This window comes from Solea solea, chromosome 9, assembly GCF_958295425.1.
Source record: "Solea solea chromosome 9, fSolSol10.1, whole genome shotgun sequence".
Lineage (NCBI taxonomy): Eukaryota > Metazoa > Chordata > Actinopteri > Pleuronectiformes > Soleidae > Solea > Solea solea.
In genome coordinates, this window is record NC_081142.1 from 9,637,943 (window position 1) to 9,655,157 (window position 17,215).

Here is a 17,215-nt window from a genome sequence, read left to right on the forward strand (position 1 = left end):
AATACCCCTTCAACTCTAATGGTTATGTAATGCAATGAGGTAGACGTGGAAGAATCCCTGTGTATTAATTAGGATTTCAGTAACTACCTCAGTAACTTTACCTCCAGTGCCACCAGCAGGTGGACATTTGTGCTGTTAAATGGTTTACATGTTGAAGCCTCCTTGTGGCTGCATTGTGGCATTGCAGGCCTGGACAGACCATTGTACCAATTTGTTGCAGACGACACTTGGGTCTTCAATTTTTGTCTGGGCACATGCACAAAGTAACACTGTCGTGTAAAACCACACTGTTTCGTTTCCAAACAAACGCCAATTTCACCTTTTTGACACTAAATTGTACAAACATGTACGCGTGTTTATTTTTCTAGAATTGTGATCAATAGAATGTGCTAAGCTCGCTCCGGACAGGCCGCCCACATTCCTCCTGTGATTATAATGCGGTAGTTACGTCTGATAGATTGCAGCACATGATAGGGAAGTGGAGTGCATCACGAGCAGTAACATACTTGGTCATATGTCATGTGAAAAAACAGCAATGACAGAACACACCCAGCTGAGGGAAGCTTAGGTGATATTATCACTATCACGTCAGTCAAGAGGGCTTTTTGTGTTTTCATGATCTTCATGATCGGTATAGAGTGAGTCGGCACGCAACTCATCATATTACTCATATCAGTGTCGTAATGTAACAAAGAACAAATACTTCATTACTGTACTTCAGTACAAAATTCACATATCTGTACTTTACTACTGTTATTTATATTTCCCCCAACTATCTTTGTTACTTGTTACTACAAAATAACATCAGAAGAAGAAGAGTTGTTAATGGTCTTCATTTATATAGCACTTTTCTAGTCTCACGTTGTATACCAGAAAATTACTTTTGATACTTAAGCACAGTAAATGTCATATACTTTAAGACTTTTACTTAAGTATTATTTTAAAAGTGACTTCAATTTTTACCAAAGTCATTTTCTAGTAGGACACTCGTACTTTTACTCACTTTAGATCGTGTCACACATTATGTCAAGGTGCAGACAGACGAGTCTCGTAATCTCTCCATCATGGCTCAAGATTTTGTGAAGTGAGCAGAAAGTTTATTGTCTCCACAGGGAAACTATGTTTAATAAAAACATGTCACATTTTCATTGGCGTGACAGTAGAGACAGAGTACATGACACCTGAGAGACACTTCCAACATTACAACACAACATGACCTCAAATGTAGACTAATAGGACAGATCTTAACTTTAGGTTACTCTCGTAACCCTGGTTCTCTGAGCAGCATGAGACTCATCTAATAACTAGAATATAATAACAAAATTGACACCTATACTTAAACCCTTGAGCATTATTTGTTGAAATGCATGTTTCTCCTGCCAATAATAAATAAGCTGCAACTGACAAACCATGGCGCCATGGTGCAATATACTTGAGTGAAAACCTATTAAAAACCAATAAAGGTTGTAATTATTAAAATTAATAAACAACAATTTACCTCCATTATCATTAGGGAGGTAAATTATTACTATTATTACATTAAGTAATTACACTAAGCATCAATGCATACAGTGAGTCTGCAAGTCCTCGATCTAATATCACAACACTATGATAATTTACCTCCATTATCATTATCATAGTGTTGTGATACTTCATCCCCTTTATGAATATGTAATAAATTAAGGTGATTTGAAAGGAAAACATAGTCTTTGTCCATTTTCCCTTTTCTTAAAATGAAACACAACACCCCTGTCCTCTAACTGAACCCTGATCCCATGCACATACGACTTCAAAGCAATCTTTCCTCATCAGTCCAGAGCAATTTATCATGAATGCATTCAGAGAAGAAATGTACAATTATTTATGTGTAAAACTTCACCACAGAAAATATCTCACCTCTAAAAAAAATACACTGACCAACATGAGCCATGTCCTGGACCAGGGGCCTATGGGCCACATGCGACCCCTTGAGCCCTTTTCACTTGAGCGACCCCCCAGATCACTGGCCCACTGGTGGCAGTAATGAGCTGTTACTGAAAACCCTAAATGCATTTTTTGTTGATGGTGAAGGGACCCAATTAGCTTCTTTGCCTGTGGCCCCCTAGAGTCTAGGATCGTCTCTGATGATGATGCTGATGATGCTGAAGATGCTGACAATGATGATGATGATGATGATAATAATGATTATGATGAAGGCAGTGGAACAGCGCCTCCTTCCCTCCCTTTCTCCCTCCTCCCTCCCTCCCTCAGCAGGGGCCGGTTGCGTCAAACACGCTCCTCCTCTCGCTCTCCTCCTCCGTGGTGCCGCTGTTCTCTTCCATCCCCATCACAGGCCGCTCAGCGCTCACAGGTAACAGCGATGAATGCCCTCGCATGTTTCTTCTTGTGCTGAATGACACTGAGCTTTTCCTTATCTTCCTTTTCTCTATGTTGTGTGTGTGTTGAAGGGGAGACTGTGTGTCAGTGAGGCTTGACGTAGTCGAGGTGATGATGAGGAGAGATGGTCGCGATGTCACTCTTCTGTCTGTGCATGAGTGTTAATTATGTTACGCGTTGTTTTTTAATGTGTCGCTTTTCCGTCTCCGTAGATGTGTGTTGGTGTGTGTGTGTGTGTGTGTGTGTGTGTTTGTGTGTGTTTGTGTGTGCGCAAGTGGCGTGTCGCTGTGTCTCTTTGCTTTGATAGCGCGTGCTGCTGCGTGGAGCCTTTAATAATAACATGCTGTGCAGCGAGGCCCACGATCAATATGTGCAATAAAATCAATGCTACAGGAAAGAGGTTTTTACAATAATGGACTTTACACGAGGAGTGAAATCGACCTGATCTGTGCATGTGATTTAAGAATGTCCTAAAGGGGTGTGTGTGTGTGTGTGTGTGTGTGTGCGCGCGCGTGTGTGTGTGTAAGAAAGAGAGCGAGAGAGAGCGATAGATAGTGTGTTTTCTTGTATTTGTGGCTTTGTGGGGACCAACAATCGTATAATAAACCATACCGAGTGAGGACATTTTGACTGTTTCTCACTTCTTTTCTTCTTTAAATTGACTTTTTTGAGGTCAAACCCTGGTTTTAGGGTTAGAATTGGGTTTAGGTAGGAACTTAGTTGTGATGGTTAAGGTAAGGGTAAGAGGCTAGGTAATGCATTCTTTAAGGACAACACTGACCTTGTAACCAGTGGTTATCAATAGAGACCAAAACGGGTTCTCTCTCTTCTTCCTCTCTCTCTCTCTCTCTCCCTCTGTGTGTATGTGTGTGAGTGTGTAAAGAGAGAGAGAGAGAGAGACTATTGGCAAGCATCAAGGCTGAGTTGTTTTGATTTCTTTGCACGCAAGTTATTGGAACTGGACCAGATATCATTCTTGTTTCTGTGCTTGGCAAACTGATTTTGACCTGAATGGGTGTTGTTGTGTAATTATTTGATTGACAGAGACTGGGCTGCAACTACTACAACAATTATTGATGCATTGTTTATGTCATTTTTCAAGCAAACCAAATATGCAAATCGTCTCCTGTTACTGCTCCTCAGATGTGAAGATCTGCTTTAATTAGTTGTGTACGGCTGTATAGCTCATTATAATTGGGGTGTAGATTAATGGTTAAATGAAATAAAGGGTTTAAAACCTCTTGTCTGTCTTTTGTATATTTTATAGACTAACAATTTTCAGGTAAAAGGCTAAAAAAAACATAGTTTCCTCTTGGAGTTAGACAAACATGATCATGATCATAAGAAGCCACTTTCTGTCCTGTGTGTGTCACTTCTTTACTAACCTTTCGAGTCTTAGCTTGTGTTTATCTTAAATATGTATAAGGCGTTAATGTTTTAACAGCCCAGGTCATGGGTCCAGCAAACACTTGCATGAACCACTCCTCTGCTTCTTTCCTCAGGATGGAGGCCCTGATAAATGAGTGGCTGTGGCAGGAGAAGTACTGGCTTCCCCCGGGCGTCCGCTGGCAGGACATTGAGATTAAGGAGGGCGACGGCCGCATTCCTTTACCCAGGGATCTCATCTACACTTTGCCACTGGCCTTCACCTTTATAGCTCTTAGATATGTCTTTGAGAGGTGAGAAACGCCTGCATCATCACAGCTGGATCATGAAATTGCAGGTGCAAGATCCACTTCTTGACTGTTGTCATTGTCATTTGCCTACGAGCATGAACGTTAACGTAACAGTCCCCGAAAGTCAAGCATAAGGCCGATTAAATTTGAGGAAATGTTTAAAAGCACGGCGTCTGATTTCCTCTGCTTTCATTTAGACTTGCACTGGTTTGGCTGTGTGTGTTTGGTTCCTTCATTGTCTGCAACACCGTGTGTGGTTCGGAGTCATGACTCCTTTATTTGCATCAGTGCTCCAAGGAGATGGAGGGTGTAGATCAGACCTGCAATGGGAGGCAGCCATCATGAGTGGACAGATTTAGCTGCTGACTGTGGGAAAAAGGCCGTGCTCCTTGACTGTCGTGGGTCCTTAAAAGGTGTGATGCATGAGTGTGTTTGAAGAAAAGGAAAATAGTACTTTAATACCTTAATCTCATTTTCTTTAATATTTAAACACACTCTCTGACCATAAAATAAGTTTTAAAACAACAGTTAACTAGTTTATTCAACTTTCTATTCAAATGTCAGTCTTTAGCTAGCAGGCATTTTATCATGATAATTATCAATACACTTACAATACTACACAGCTCTAGAAGTAGCTGTATAAGTTTGAGTTGGGGGGGGGCTGGATAATAACATATAATAAACTTGAACATGCGGTGCCTGTGTGTGTGGTAGAGGCAGACGTCTGTGTATTGTGTTACTGTTGTTGTGGGGATTCTCAGGTGTTGCACGTGTGTGAATAGCGGTCAGACAGGTGGAAGGTGAAAACATGTGTCTTCATTTGATCCCTGTAGTAAGATAAGTGGGTTTATGTGTGTGTGTCTGTACTTGTATTTGTTACCTTTTTGGACCTTTTCTGGCATTAACAGGACCAGTGTTCAGACCAAAACCTGGTTCTGATGAGGCAGAACCTGGTTAAGTTCCTTAAAAATGAGGCCTATGATTTGAATTGTTGTTAGGTGTATGGATAAGGCTTTGTTAAGGCGTCTCAAATGAATGGAAATAAATGGTCTTAAAGGGATAGATTATGAGTGTGTTTGTTTGACTAATTCCTGTAACCGGAGACTGTGTGTGTCTGTGTAAAGCTACCCTGACCTTCTCATTCTCTAGTCTAACCCTGCTGTCCTTTACTTGAGCATGGTGATTATCTTTTAGGTAGAGTTACTGTACACATGTGATTATGCGTGCACACAAGCACGTCTCACCTGTGCTCATACAGTCACATTGTCCCTCCCCTTCTTTTTGGTCCTCTGTGTGTGTCCATCTGTATGAAACACACACGCAGATCAAATGTCCCTCAATGCCATATCAGCTAATGACCAAGGCTGAACCTGCCAAATGTCACTATATGCCCATGGGAGAGACAGTACGGGCTGTCAGGGCAGAAGAATAACGAGCTATCTTGTTGCTATTACTCTGTACTATGGTGGGGTGAGATCACATTGGACAGCTGTTTGATGTGTGGCCTCACAGTACGTCCTCTTGAATTACGACCCAGTGTGTTGTGCTATGACTATAAAAGAGTGCTTGCAGACAATTATGATATTGCTAATTATATTTTTGTGCATGTTTTTTGCCCTTTCGAGGCAAATTGTATTTGTGATGTTAGGCTATATAAAGAAAATAAAGAAATTGAGAAGATATTGAAACAAATTTCTGCATTTTTGCAGTTTGATTACAGTGTTAGTAAGTAAAAAAAGTATTACTTTTATACTATGATGTGAAATATCAACACATCTTCAAAGATGACAATCATTTATGCTGCTTTCTGACTCACTCATTGTCTTTTTATGGTCGAATTAGCTCATTTTGAGAGGTATAGACTCTGTTTAGTTGGGTTTTAATGGGTTTTGGTTAATGAAAGTAATGCAGATGTGTGAAAGGTTTTGAAAAAGAGGCGTCAGTATCGACCAATGCTTGTTATCCACTGAAAAACAAAATGAAGATTGAAGATGATGTAGAAATGACATTTTATTTTCCTCTGTGTCCCTTCAGGCTCATTGCTTTCCCGTTTAGCAAATATTTAGGTGTGAAGGATCCGATTCGTGTTCGAGCTGCTTCCATACCAAAGCTGGAGATCTTCTATAAACAGAACAGCCGGCAACCATCGCAAGTTTGTATTTCTTTCCCTTTTTATTCTGCTGAAAATCCTTTGTGAAAGCAGCAACTTCCAAGGCCGCTTTGCTAAGACAGAAACCCTCTAACTTCATGTTAAGTACTACAAACTCATCTACATGTTAAAGGTTCAGTGTGTTTTCATCTGGCAGAAGATAGATTGTAGATAAAGAAAGTTAATACTACAATACCTGTTCAATGTGTGCTTGTTTTTTTGAGGGGGCAAAAGTAGCATCTATCTGTCTAATTTCTACTGATAAAACATCATAATCATCAAAGTTGTTATTGCACACTCTGGTGCCCTTAGTTAGCCACTTGCTTGGTTTAAAGCCTTTAAAGATATATTTTTATAAGTGAACAATCACCAGAAATTGACAGAAGTTGTTGTTTTTCATGACCCCAGAATGGGCCTTTTATATTTTTATCAAGTCAGGTCAGCTCCACAGAGGCTGTGATTTTTGATCACCATGTCACTATGGTAGCCCACAAACTAAACCTGTTTTAAATTTCAGGAACAAGGAACTGATTTTTAAAAAGGAAGTAACCAGTGAGTGAACTTAGTACCGAGTCACGCTGATTATGATGTTTCAGTCTTCAGTAGATGTCATCGTCAAATGTTTCCTTCTTAAAATGCTTAACCATGAGAATGCTGCCTGTTCTCTTAATCACTGTCCTTACCCTTTTTTAACTGCTAATTACAAATGTGAGTGAACCACAGACGCATCAGAACAGCAGACGTTTAAAAACTGCTCGACAACTGCTCGACAATCTCTTTACGCAGATATGTTCCCTTTCCCTTTCATAGTAGATGACCTATAGATATTAGGTGATGTTCAGGTAGACGTGGAAATTCTCCTCCCACCTCTTGGTTTCATTTGGCATTGTGACACTGAAAGTTCCTGTGAGGACAAACAGGGTTTAGTACCTGTCACTACAAGACGTGACATGACTTTTCATATTAAAAATCCACAGGTGTTTGAGAGCTGCTCTGTGTTTTGGGTCTGCGTGCATAAGTGCATGCACATGGGATTGAAAATCATCTGGTTTGTACGGGGAGCAAGGCACGTGTCAAGCATTTGCTGTCCTGGCATTGTACACAGTATTTGTATTTGTATTTGTGTCACATGTGTAATTCTGCAGCTCAGACACTGAGAGGGTAGATTTTTGCACACTTTACCAAGAAATGTATGCACATGAAAATAATAACAATAATAATAATAAAAAAAAAAGGTGTATTCTAACCCTGACTGTGTGCACACATATGTGTGAAAATGTTTGTCTGTATTCAGAGCGATGTGGTGAACCTGGGGAAACAATGTGGCCTCTCACAGAGAAAAATCCAGACCTGGTTCAGACACAGAAGGAACCAGGATCGACCCAGCAATACCAAAAAGTTCTGCGAGGCCTCGTGAGTTTTTCTTTTACTAAATACACCAATTTAACAGCATTAACTTCACAGAACAATATTTTATATCAGCACGTTCTGTACAGAGTTTAACAGTTACCCATGTTCTTATTTATCATATTGATAATGTTTATTTTTATTTTATATACTGTATATAATGACTTTTGTTTGTAATATTTGGTACTTTCTTTCCTATAACTGTGTATCTCTTAATACTGTGTGACCATACAATTTCCTCTGAGATTAATAAAGTATTCTTATTCTAATTAAAGCAGGTTGTGCTTTTTTTGGAAGGGTTCCTCTAAGTGGAGCTGTAATTTAACAGCAGTCACTGAGTCAATTTTGCAAAGGAAACTTTTGGTGGAGTTCACGGCAGTCTAGTGTGCAAATTCCATGGTGATTTCATGGAGGAAAATGGTCGTATTAAAGTTGATTTACAGTCCTCTGTGACTTATGTCATCCTACTTGCATGATCCAGCCATATTCATATATTTCTATCTATTTCCCCTGTTTGTGTTTCTGTATATTTTTAATAATAAACTCTCTAACAGGCGATATTGCACATACCTGTCTCTGCAGGTGGAGGTTCGTCTTTTATCTTGTAGCATTCACAGCCGGGCTTGGCTCTTTAATGAATGTAAGTCTTCATTTCATTGTCCTGCATTACACTTGCAGACAGTTTATGTCTGCCTGTATTAGGTGTGCATGTGGGGAATTGAATGTAAAAACACAAGTGTTTCATAGCATAACTGGTCTCATAGTGTGATTTACCTGGTTTTGAGGTTTAAATAATATTCAGACTGCGGTCTATTTCATGTGAATTATTGTTTCCTTGATCCTCCAGAGCCCGTGGTTGTGGGACCACAGAGAATGTTGGCGAGGATATCCCAAACAGGTGAGCAGGAAACACCGTGATTTCAAATAAAAGTTTTGTGGTTATGAATGATTGTAATGTTGTTGATTTAAAAAACTAAAAAAAACTGTCACCAAATTATATCAGACAATAATTCAAGAAGCAATCTTGCCTTGAATAATGATAATCTGTGGGATTTACCTACATTTCTGAAATGCCTGAAAGTTGAAAGTCATATTGAAGCATTTTCTTGTGTATAAAGGAACATCTTTGGCTTCGTTGTTCTAACAAATATACAAATATGTTTCTTTATACTTGCACCTGTCACAACTTATTGAATGTTCAAGACTGATTTATTGATAAATTCAATGAAAATAAACAACAGTATGTAGTCTGTGTATAAGGATTCGACCACAGCAAACACTCCACCCACTATCTTTCATATCCATTTCTTCACTTCCTTCATGTTGCCCTGAATACGTTTGTGTCTCTAGATTTTTTTGTCACCCTGAGTGACTAAGCTAATATCTGTCTGTGGTGACAACAGTCAGGTATGCAGGCAGGTTTGCATTCCCCAGAACAAAACCAGCTCTTCCTTGTGGGTCATGAGCACGAACGAAAAAAAACAACAAAAATAAACAATGAAAAGCCTGAGAGTCTGAACTTTGACTGATTACTGCGCCTGCAGGCGATACATCTGCTGACCCTTTTCCTTTTCTACAAGTGCTGTGGTCTAACAAAGAAACTTCCTTCCATTGTGTTGCTGCAGAGTTAGTGAGGAGTTTAGATTTAACATAGTATGCCACCTATTTCATCATAACAAAACACCTCATTTAGAAGGTTTGTTGAGTCTTTATAGGAATGAGAAGAACGATTTATACGGTATGAAGTGGCAAAATCACTTTGAAATTGCAGTTAATTCTACATTCTGCATATTGCATGAACAGCATTCTGAATACAGAATGTATTCAGCTTCAGAATACAGCACATCAACAGTATGTGCTCCTGAAATGCACAGCTGAGGGAGCAGGATGTTGGAAATGCCAGTAAGCACTGTCTTTAAATTTTGACTTTGTTTCATTCACTTGTTTTTTTGTAGCCCGTGGCTGAGGCTCATTACTGGTACTACGTCTTGGAAATGGGTTTCTATTTGTCGCTGCTCATGTGCGTGTCTGTGGATGTCAAGAGAAAAGTGAGTATTATTTTCACACACACATACAGTACACACACTCACGCCCCACAGACACAAACAGAACGTTCTAGTCAAATGGTAAAACAACAACAACAAAACCATAATGTCATTTCTCACACATTTCTGATCCTTTGGCTTTAATATGTATGTAAAACAGATTATCTGTGGGACATCACCACTTACTGCTCCCATTTTAGTTTTTAAGATACCTGGAACGCTTGTAGATTTACACCACACCCACAAAAGTAGCTTTGAGGAAACTATTGTTCTTCAGCGTCTTCACCCTTTAGCCAATTTAGTTTGGCTCGTGATAAAAAAAAAGCAGTAGAGACACAAAGATATTTGAGCTGCAACGACAAACAAACTACAGACAACGCGTAAATCTGTCTTGACTGTCGTCAACACAATTGATGAACAAGACAGACTGTAAAAGTTGTGGTTAGACTACTGTACTTTCTCATGCTGTGTGATTTATGTGTGTGTGTGTGTGTGTGTGTGTGTGTGTGTGTGTGTTCTAGGATTTCAAGGAACAGGTCATTCATCACATCGCCACCCTGTTTCTCATTGGTTTCTCCTACTGTGCAAACTATGTGAGAGTTGGCACTCTGGTGATGCTGGTGCACGATTCTTCGGATTTCCTTCTCGAGGTAGAATATTCCATCATTTTTAAAAATGTCAATATTTTACCCTTTTACCCTTTTAACCCTCTTTTCCCTCCCTGCACCTCCCTCATTCCACTTTGAATACAGCACTTGCATTGATTGCACCTGATTTCCTATTCTTGGGTCTAGTATGGACGGAGCAATGCAAAGAAATGTGTTGTGTTTGTGCTGTTAAAGCAAAGAAAAACGTTGTGGCTGTAAAACAACAGGTCCATTATACCTGGTAACATCTGAAATATGTTATCTGAAATCAGTGTCATATTAGAGCTGAATAAACGTTTAGAGCGAGTCATCTGGTGTGAAGGAGTGTCATCTGGACACAGTAACCTATAACAACATACTATATTTACTATGCTTGAATTCATTCTTCTCTGGCTTCTCTGGCTGGCTATTGTAGGGTATCCCATTCAGATGACGATAATTGTCTGTCTGAACTTCCAGCAGCTTTTGTTGTCTATCATCTATAAACTGCTTATGTAGAGATTATTGTGATTACTAGCTTTTTATGAAGATAGTAATCATTTTTATTTATCTTTTCTTTCCTTACAAAAGTCTGCCAAGATGTTTCACTATGCTGGCTGGACCAGGACATGTGACTCACTCTTTGTCGTCTTCGCTCTTCTTTTCCTTGTCACAAGACTGGTGGTGTTTCCTGGCAGGTAGGCCATGCTACTGCAGAAGTGTTTGTCATCGCAGATGCTTTAGTGACAGTGTGTGTGCTTGCATCATCTTGGTTGATGGAAATGTTTTTTTTCTTTATCTTTTAAACATGATACCATGATACAGATGACATTATCAATCTCATAACAACCACATCCACCTCAAAACAATCAAAAGAAAAGTTTCAGCTTGACTTACTTTTGAAGTGGAAGTGGTGTACATATCTGTGTCCTTACAATAACACTGCAAGTCAAAGTCTCCTAAATGTTTTGGTATGACATCACTGACATCTTTAAAAAAAAGAAGAAGAAGAAAAAAGTCCATAGTTGTTGTGGTCTGTAATGTTTTGTTTGACCTGTCAAGGATCAGCTCAGATCCCACGACTCTTTCTCATATTTCCTTTGACTTCACTGCACTGGCTCCTAAGCTGAGACCAGGAGGTAGAAAAGGCCTCACATAGAGTTTATTTTGTCATCGGACACAGAATTTAATGCTTGTACCTTTTAAGGGTTTTAAGTAGTTGGCGATGAGTGTGAAAAAAGTGGCTATGGCTGCGAATAAATTAACTTATAAGCGCTGATTAGTGTAATATTGATGTGAAACTGAGTTTTTTTCCAAATTCAGGAAGGTGGACAAATGCATCCTCAAACCTGCTCTGAATGTGGTTTATGTGATCGGATCTGAAAACACATTCGGTCTGTTCAGACCTGTCACTTAGGATGGATGTTAATACTATGTCTGAGCAGGGTCCTAGAATGGATCAAAACTGCCTGTATCAGTGGCGACTAAAATGTCGGCAAAATATCGCCTTACATGAATTTCGTATTCCCGTAGCAGCCTCCGCATTAACAGATTAGGGACAGCACAGATTAGGGTTTGTTCACTGCGGTGAGCTCGACAGTGATTGGACAAATGCAGCAAAAACATCACTTCCAAGGAAGCTCAGCTTCTCTCGGAGTCAATGGATGACGATGGAGGAACTGTCTGAAAGGCGGAACCAGTTTTTGATTGACAGCGCTGCCTCTGTCCTGTGTGGATTTTGCAAGGGAAGTTCAGAGAGAAATAGCTGGTTGCTGTGTGTTATTTGCTCAATGGTATAGCCCATTTTCATTTGTACATATGCACTGTAATTAAAAACACTATTATAGCATTTCACTTTTACGCAATAACCACGTTTCCTTTTTCTAGTTGTGTGTTTGCAGAATTAATGTAAGGATTTATGTATAAATAACTGGGCCTGAAATGTTTCAAAGACCAGCAACTGCCACTGGACTGTATCTGTCTGTGTTTTATAGAGTGGTCTACACTACACTGGTGGCGTCTACAGAATTCTTCCAGCCCTTCTTTGGTTATTATTTCTTCAATGTCCTGCTGTTAGTGTTGCAAGCCCTGCACATCTTCTGGGCATATCTTATCCTGCGCATGGTCTACAAGTTTGTCTTTTTGGGCAAGGTAAGAAGAATACTTTGTTACATTATATCATAGGGCAGGTATTTACAGAGTTTGTCGACTTTTGTTTTTCTTCTCAGGTCGAGCGTGATGAGCGTAGTGATGAGGAGAGTGAAGTGGACGATGAAGAGGAGGAGCATGAAGAAGATGGGGATGAATGCAGCTGGCAGCAGAGGAAGGGTACAATTAACTCCAAATTAGCATCGCTGGCTAACAACTGTGTCCTGAACAACCTGACTAATCAGAGGAATATGAACAGCAGACTCCCCAAAGCCAGATAGTGGCCAAGCCTCACCTGAAGTCGTGTTCCCCATTGCCTATACTGGAGATTCACTGTTTTCTGACACATGATACATTTCACATCAGGGTAGGTCTGCATCGTATTTATTCAAAAGAGAGGTCAAAAGAGACACCAATGATTGTAAATCGTTGTACGATTAAGGAAAAACAGCATCATTACTTTTACCTTTTGTAAAATAAACTGGCAAAACAAGGAGAGGGTTAAAAAAAACAATCCTTTACATCTGATCATATGTGTTGTTTTTGCAGAGTTTGTATTGATGCTGTTTGTTTTCATTGTATTATATTAGCTTGTTTGTAAATACCTAGTGTAGGAACTTCATTCATCCGTTCAACAATCGAAACCAAGTGTTTTGTACAAAACATCCAGCTGTGTGATAGACTGTGTAATGTTTTTTTTTAAACCGAGCAAACTAAAGCTTGAATGAGGTGGTGCTTCACTCCTCAGGCTGTGTGTCCACACATGGCTGATTGTACAGAAACTAGTAAAAACATTGATTGTAAATTTGTCGACAAACCACTTTGAAGACTATTTTTATGAAGCCTTTACTCAACAGATAGTTTCTACATTGTGTTAGTACGTGGAAAATTACAAATGACATTGTTCTGTGGATGTAGACAGTTGAGCTTGATTCTTAAAAGTGATGTGGCGCCCCCTAGTGCACAAAGAAGAACATATCCTTGTAGAGACACCACCCCGTGTCTCAAAATTGATGCCTGTATGTGTGTGTGTCCTTGCATTTGTTTCCTTTTTTTAGGACATATCCTGGCATAAACACTGATCTTGTCAGGACAATAGTCCTCATGGAGACTAAAACTTGTACCTAATGAGGCAGAACCTCATTTTTGGTTAATTGGTCAAGTTTAGGGCTAAGATTTGAACTGTGGTTAGGTTAAGAGTAGGGTTAAGCATTAACTGGTTATGTTAAGTTTGGGGATAACGTTTTGTTTGAAAGAACGGAGGTCAATGCGAGTCCTTTAAAGGATAGCTGTGCGAACATGTGCTCACAGGTGTGATGTTCTACTTTAAATATTATGACAGGCATTATGCGTTCTCAGTGATGTTTTTGTTAAGGTTTGCTCTGCTGTCCCTTGTTTTGTGCCTTGGCTGCTGTTTTAACACTGTTACGTGATGAACACTTGCTATTAAGCTCCGTGTGTGAATACTTTTACCTGTTTACCAGACACCTGGACCAGGCCTTGCTGTGTTCATGTTAGTTTTGAAATGTAGGTGAGGCTGGTAACATCTGGGTGAGCCATAAAGAAAATGGGCATTAGATATGCATTGTGAAATGTTAGCTATTTTAGATAGTGGCGTTGTCAAAGGTGTAATGGTTTATGGTTTAGAACAAGAAAAGCCTATGAAATGTAAAGATTCAATCATTTTTATATACAGTAAGTAAGGATATTTTTTGTAATGCTTTACAGGGAACAAGAGATAATTGGCTTGTACATGCATTTATCTAACATACTTGAACCCAGACTTGACAGGTGACTTTGTCTGTAATGTTGTTTGGCTACAGATTCACAGGCTTTTGATCATCAGGACTGTAAAAAAAAACAGATAATGTTCATAGATAACACCACTATGAAAAACTGCTGTTACGTTTTTGTAGGAAAACGATGTACGGTGCTCTGGTTTCTGTCTCTGTACTGAATCTGACTTTGAAAAGGGACGTAATTACTGTACCTACTGTGCATTGTAATGATCCAGAACATTTAAAGGGCTGATCCACTGAATTACTTAATGACCCCCACTACAATATTATTTATTTTATTAAAGAAAAGTATAAAATACAATACTAGCAAATAGCAGGAGAGCTGTTATGTATCCACTGATGTTACACTTGACTCTTACCGTATGAGTGTACATGGATGCTTTGTTGGTTGTGTGGGAAGTTGAAGTTTTAATAAATTCTGTTGTAGAAATTTGCACTTGTCAATAATGTTGTTGCCTGTATGTGTTGAATGTGTTACCACAGTCCATTTTAGGTTTTAACTTTTCAGAAACTTCATTTTATTTTTGCAGAAGCTAAAACTTCTTACACAAAAAAAGAAATTACATTTTCATTACATATAACTACAATTTGTGTTATATGCAGTAGTCACATCACACACCATCACATGATCATTCTCAAGGTGACACACCCTCTGAGGGGCACAGGGCAGGGTATGGCATCATCTATCTCAATGCAAGTGTTTATATACGGGTCCATCAGCACCATGTTTGGAAATGCTTTGTTAATCCTCCTCTCACTGACCAGGAATATTTGACCGCTGACTGTGGTGCAGCCACAGAAGAACTTCCTTTCCAGAGATTCCTCCTCCAGCACCGTCCACTCGTCTGTCTCCACGTCAAAACGTAAGGTTTGGCCTCCAAAAAGGTAGAGGGCACCATTGAGCTCAGTGGCAACCAGGTCATATCTAGGAATATGTTGAAAATAGAGGATGTTTGCTGTTTTTCAACAAGTTAACAAAGAAATATCACTTTGATTATGTAAAACAGAAGAGCTAAGGACTGACTCACCGTGGAAATGGAGAACAAGAGACTACATCCCACTGATCCTCCTTCACAACATACCTCTGAATTCCACTGTACACCTCCCCGTTTTCATCCAGGCCACAAGCCACATAGATACACAACCCCAGTGCAGCGGTGGCGGCCCGCTCCACAGCCCTAACCATGGGGCTGACCACCTCCCAGCCGTCCTCTGACCCCAGGACCAGCCTTTCTACATCAGCCACAAGCCCTTCATCCATACTGCCACCCAGGACATACAACACTGAGTCCACCCCAATGGAGCAGTGGCTGTGTCTGGACTTCTGCAAGGCTGGTGCATTCACCCAGCGCTGGTTGCCACATTCGTATACACTGACCCAGTCCACGCTAAACCACAGCACATCCCGGAAGTAGCCACCCGTCACAATCACGTTGTCTCCTACATGATGAGAACATTTAAAAAAATCAGTGTTTAAACAAAAGAGACAATCAATTCAATGTTCAGTATAATAAGTTATAATATATAACATTTATGCATTAAAATATCTAAAAACATTGAGACTAATGTTATACAAATGTCATGCAGTAGTGTACTTACATTAGTCAAAACATTGATAACACTCTTTAAATCCATAGAAATCTCTTTTTTTTCTATTCAAGAAAGCATGTGGGAAGGAAATGAGACACAAAACAACAAGTCCAGCGATCTCATGCTGCTTCCAGACTTCCATCAAACTGGATATTTTGTTACTGTTTTGACAGAGAGAAATTACATTCGGTGCATTTAAAGTGCCTTTTATTTTCACACTGTCTATAGAGGATAAATACACTTGTCATTAAAAGATTGTTGTTAATACCCAAACATTACCTACTGCAGCTACCGAGTACTGTGTAAGGTTCTTCCTCCGCAGAGGTGCACAGCTTTGCCATCTCCCACTGAGAGGATGAAACTGGTACAGTGCCTGTTGCTCCTGATCGTGAGGTCCGCCCAAGACAAAGAAGGTCTCCCTGGCCCTGATCCTCCTCAGTGACCTGCCTATTGACCACGAGACTGGGTAATGTTCATTCAGCTTGCGGATGAGGTTTGCTCTGGGGTCAGAGCTTTTCATTTTGGTCAAAAGTTCAGTGATAAATGTCAAAGACAGAGACTCATGCCTCACCAGCTCAATGAGCTCCAGAAAGTGTTCCTCTCTTTTAGGGTCAAATGATACCCAACGTAGGATGGCCTCCAAGGCCAGATCATCTTTAATGATGGCCAGATCATCACTGGCAAGAATATGCGCCACTGTCTCCTTAGGTAAAGGCAAAAAGTCCTCTTCAGCGATGATCGCAGGAAAGTGTGTGAGCACAACCTGTTTCGCAGCAGTGTAGAGTGGAGTGCAGCCTCGCTGCCAGGCATAAGTCATCATACCCAAACAGTTACTCAGGTGCAGTTCACGCTCCAGGAACTTGCAGCACAGCAGCCTGGCTCGCTCGAGCTGGAGATAGTCTGCAGTCTCAAGGATCCCCAGAACATTTTCTCTGTCCAAAACGAGCCTGGATCTCCTGGTGTGTTCCATCAAAACCCTGAAATGCTGCCGGCCCACACCTTTAATTTCAACTTTTCTTTTGCTGCTCTCTACTCCAGAGCCAAAGAACAGAGCCCTGAAGTAGGGACTCTGTTGGGCCAGACATTGACGGTTGACATAAAAACTTTCACCTTCAACACATAGCGTGGCATCGGGGATATCAGACTCAGAGTCCTCCACATTTACAGCTGATTTGTCCTCCTCCAGTTTACTTATCTGCTCAGGGAAAACTGTTGATCTCAAGCTCATGGCCATGTCACGACAAACAGCCACACTATGCACAGTGCCTGTCCTTCTGCTGACCAACACACCAACTGGTGATATTAATAGACTTCCACCTGACTTTACTGTTGACTGAATGCAACACAGCAAAGTAGGTCAGTTTTGAAGGTCTGTCAATTATATCACATGCAAAACCAT

At 40.2% G+C, this 17,215-nt stretch overlaps 2 protein-coding genes across 2 annotated transcripts; one reads left to right on the forward strand and one right to left on the reverse strand.

The window, feature by feature from the left end:
• Positions 1-2,178: 2,178 nt before the first annotated feature.
• LOC131465096 (ceramide synthase 2-like) lies at positions 2,179-12,770 on the forward strand. Its single transcript, XM_058637429.1, has 11 exons — positions 2,179-2,350; positions 3,879-4,055; positions 6,087-6,204; positions 7,496-7,614; positions 8,191-8,248; positions 8,456-8,506; positions 9,564-9,656; positions 10,175-10,303; positions 10,871-10,977; positions 12,274-12,430; positions 12,508-12,770. The coding sequence occupies exons 1-11, from the start codon at positions 2,181-2,183 to the stop codon at positions 12,706-12,708; spliced, it is 1,380 nt and encodes a 459-aa protein (XP_058493412.1). The 5' UTR covers positions 2,179-2,180; the 3' UTR covers positions 12,709-12,770.
• Positions 12,771-14,546: 1,776 nt separating this feature from the next.
• Positions 14,547-17,090, reverse strand: LOC131465105 (kelch-like protein 23). The gene is made up of 3 exons (XM_058637452.1): positions 16,096-17,090; positions 15,255-15,666; positions 14,547-15,151 (listed from the first exon to the last, which is right to left on the reverse strand). Exons 1-3 carry the CDS (start codon positions 17,048-17,050, stop codon positions 14,848-14,850), a joined length of 1,671 nt encoding a protein of 556 aa, XP_058493435.1. The 5' UTR covers positions 17,051-17,090; the 3' UTR covers positions 14,547-14,847.
• Positions 17,091-17,215: the final 125 nt, after the last annotated feature.

Excerpts from the sequence above, each read along its gene's own strand:
- LOC131465096 (XM_058637429.1), top strand. The coding sequence starts at position 2,181 with ATGATTATGATGAAGGCAGTGGAACAGCGCCTCCTTCCCTCCCTTTCT. Across the intron at positions 8,249-8,455 it reads GGCTTGGCTCTTTAATGAAT|AGCCCGTGGTTGTGGGACCA; the intron begins GTAAGTCTTCAT and ends TTGATCCTCCAG. Across the intron at positions 9,657-10,174 it reads CTGTGGATGTCAAGAGAAAA|GATTTCAAGGAACAGGTCAT; the intron begins GTGAGTATTATT and ends TGTGTGTTCTAG.
- LOC131465105 (XM_058637452.1), bottom strand. The coding sequence starts at position 17,050 with ATGGCCATGAGCTTGAGATCAACAGTTTTCCCTGAGCAGATAAGTAAA. Across the intron at positions 15,667-16,095 it reads GTACTCGGTAGCTGCAGTAG|GAGACAACGTGATTGTGACG; the intron begins GTAATGTTTGGG and ends CTCATCATGTAG. Across the intron at positions 15,152-15,254 it reads TCTTGTTCTCCATTTCCACG|ATATGACCTGGTTGCCACTG; the intron begins GTGAGTCAGTCC and ends ACATATTCCTAG.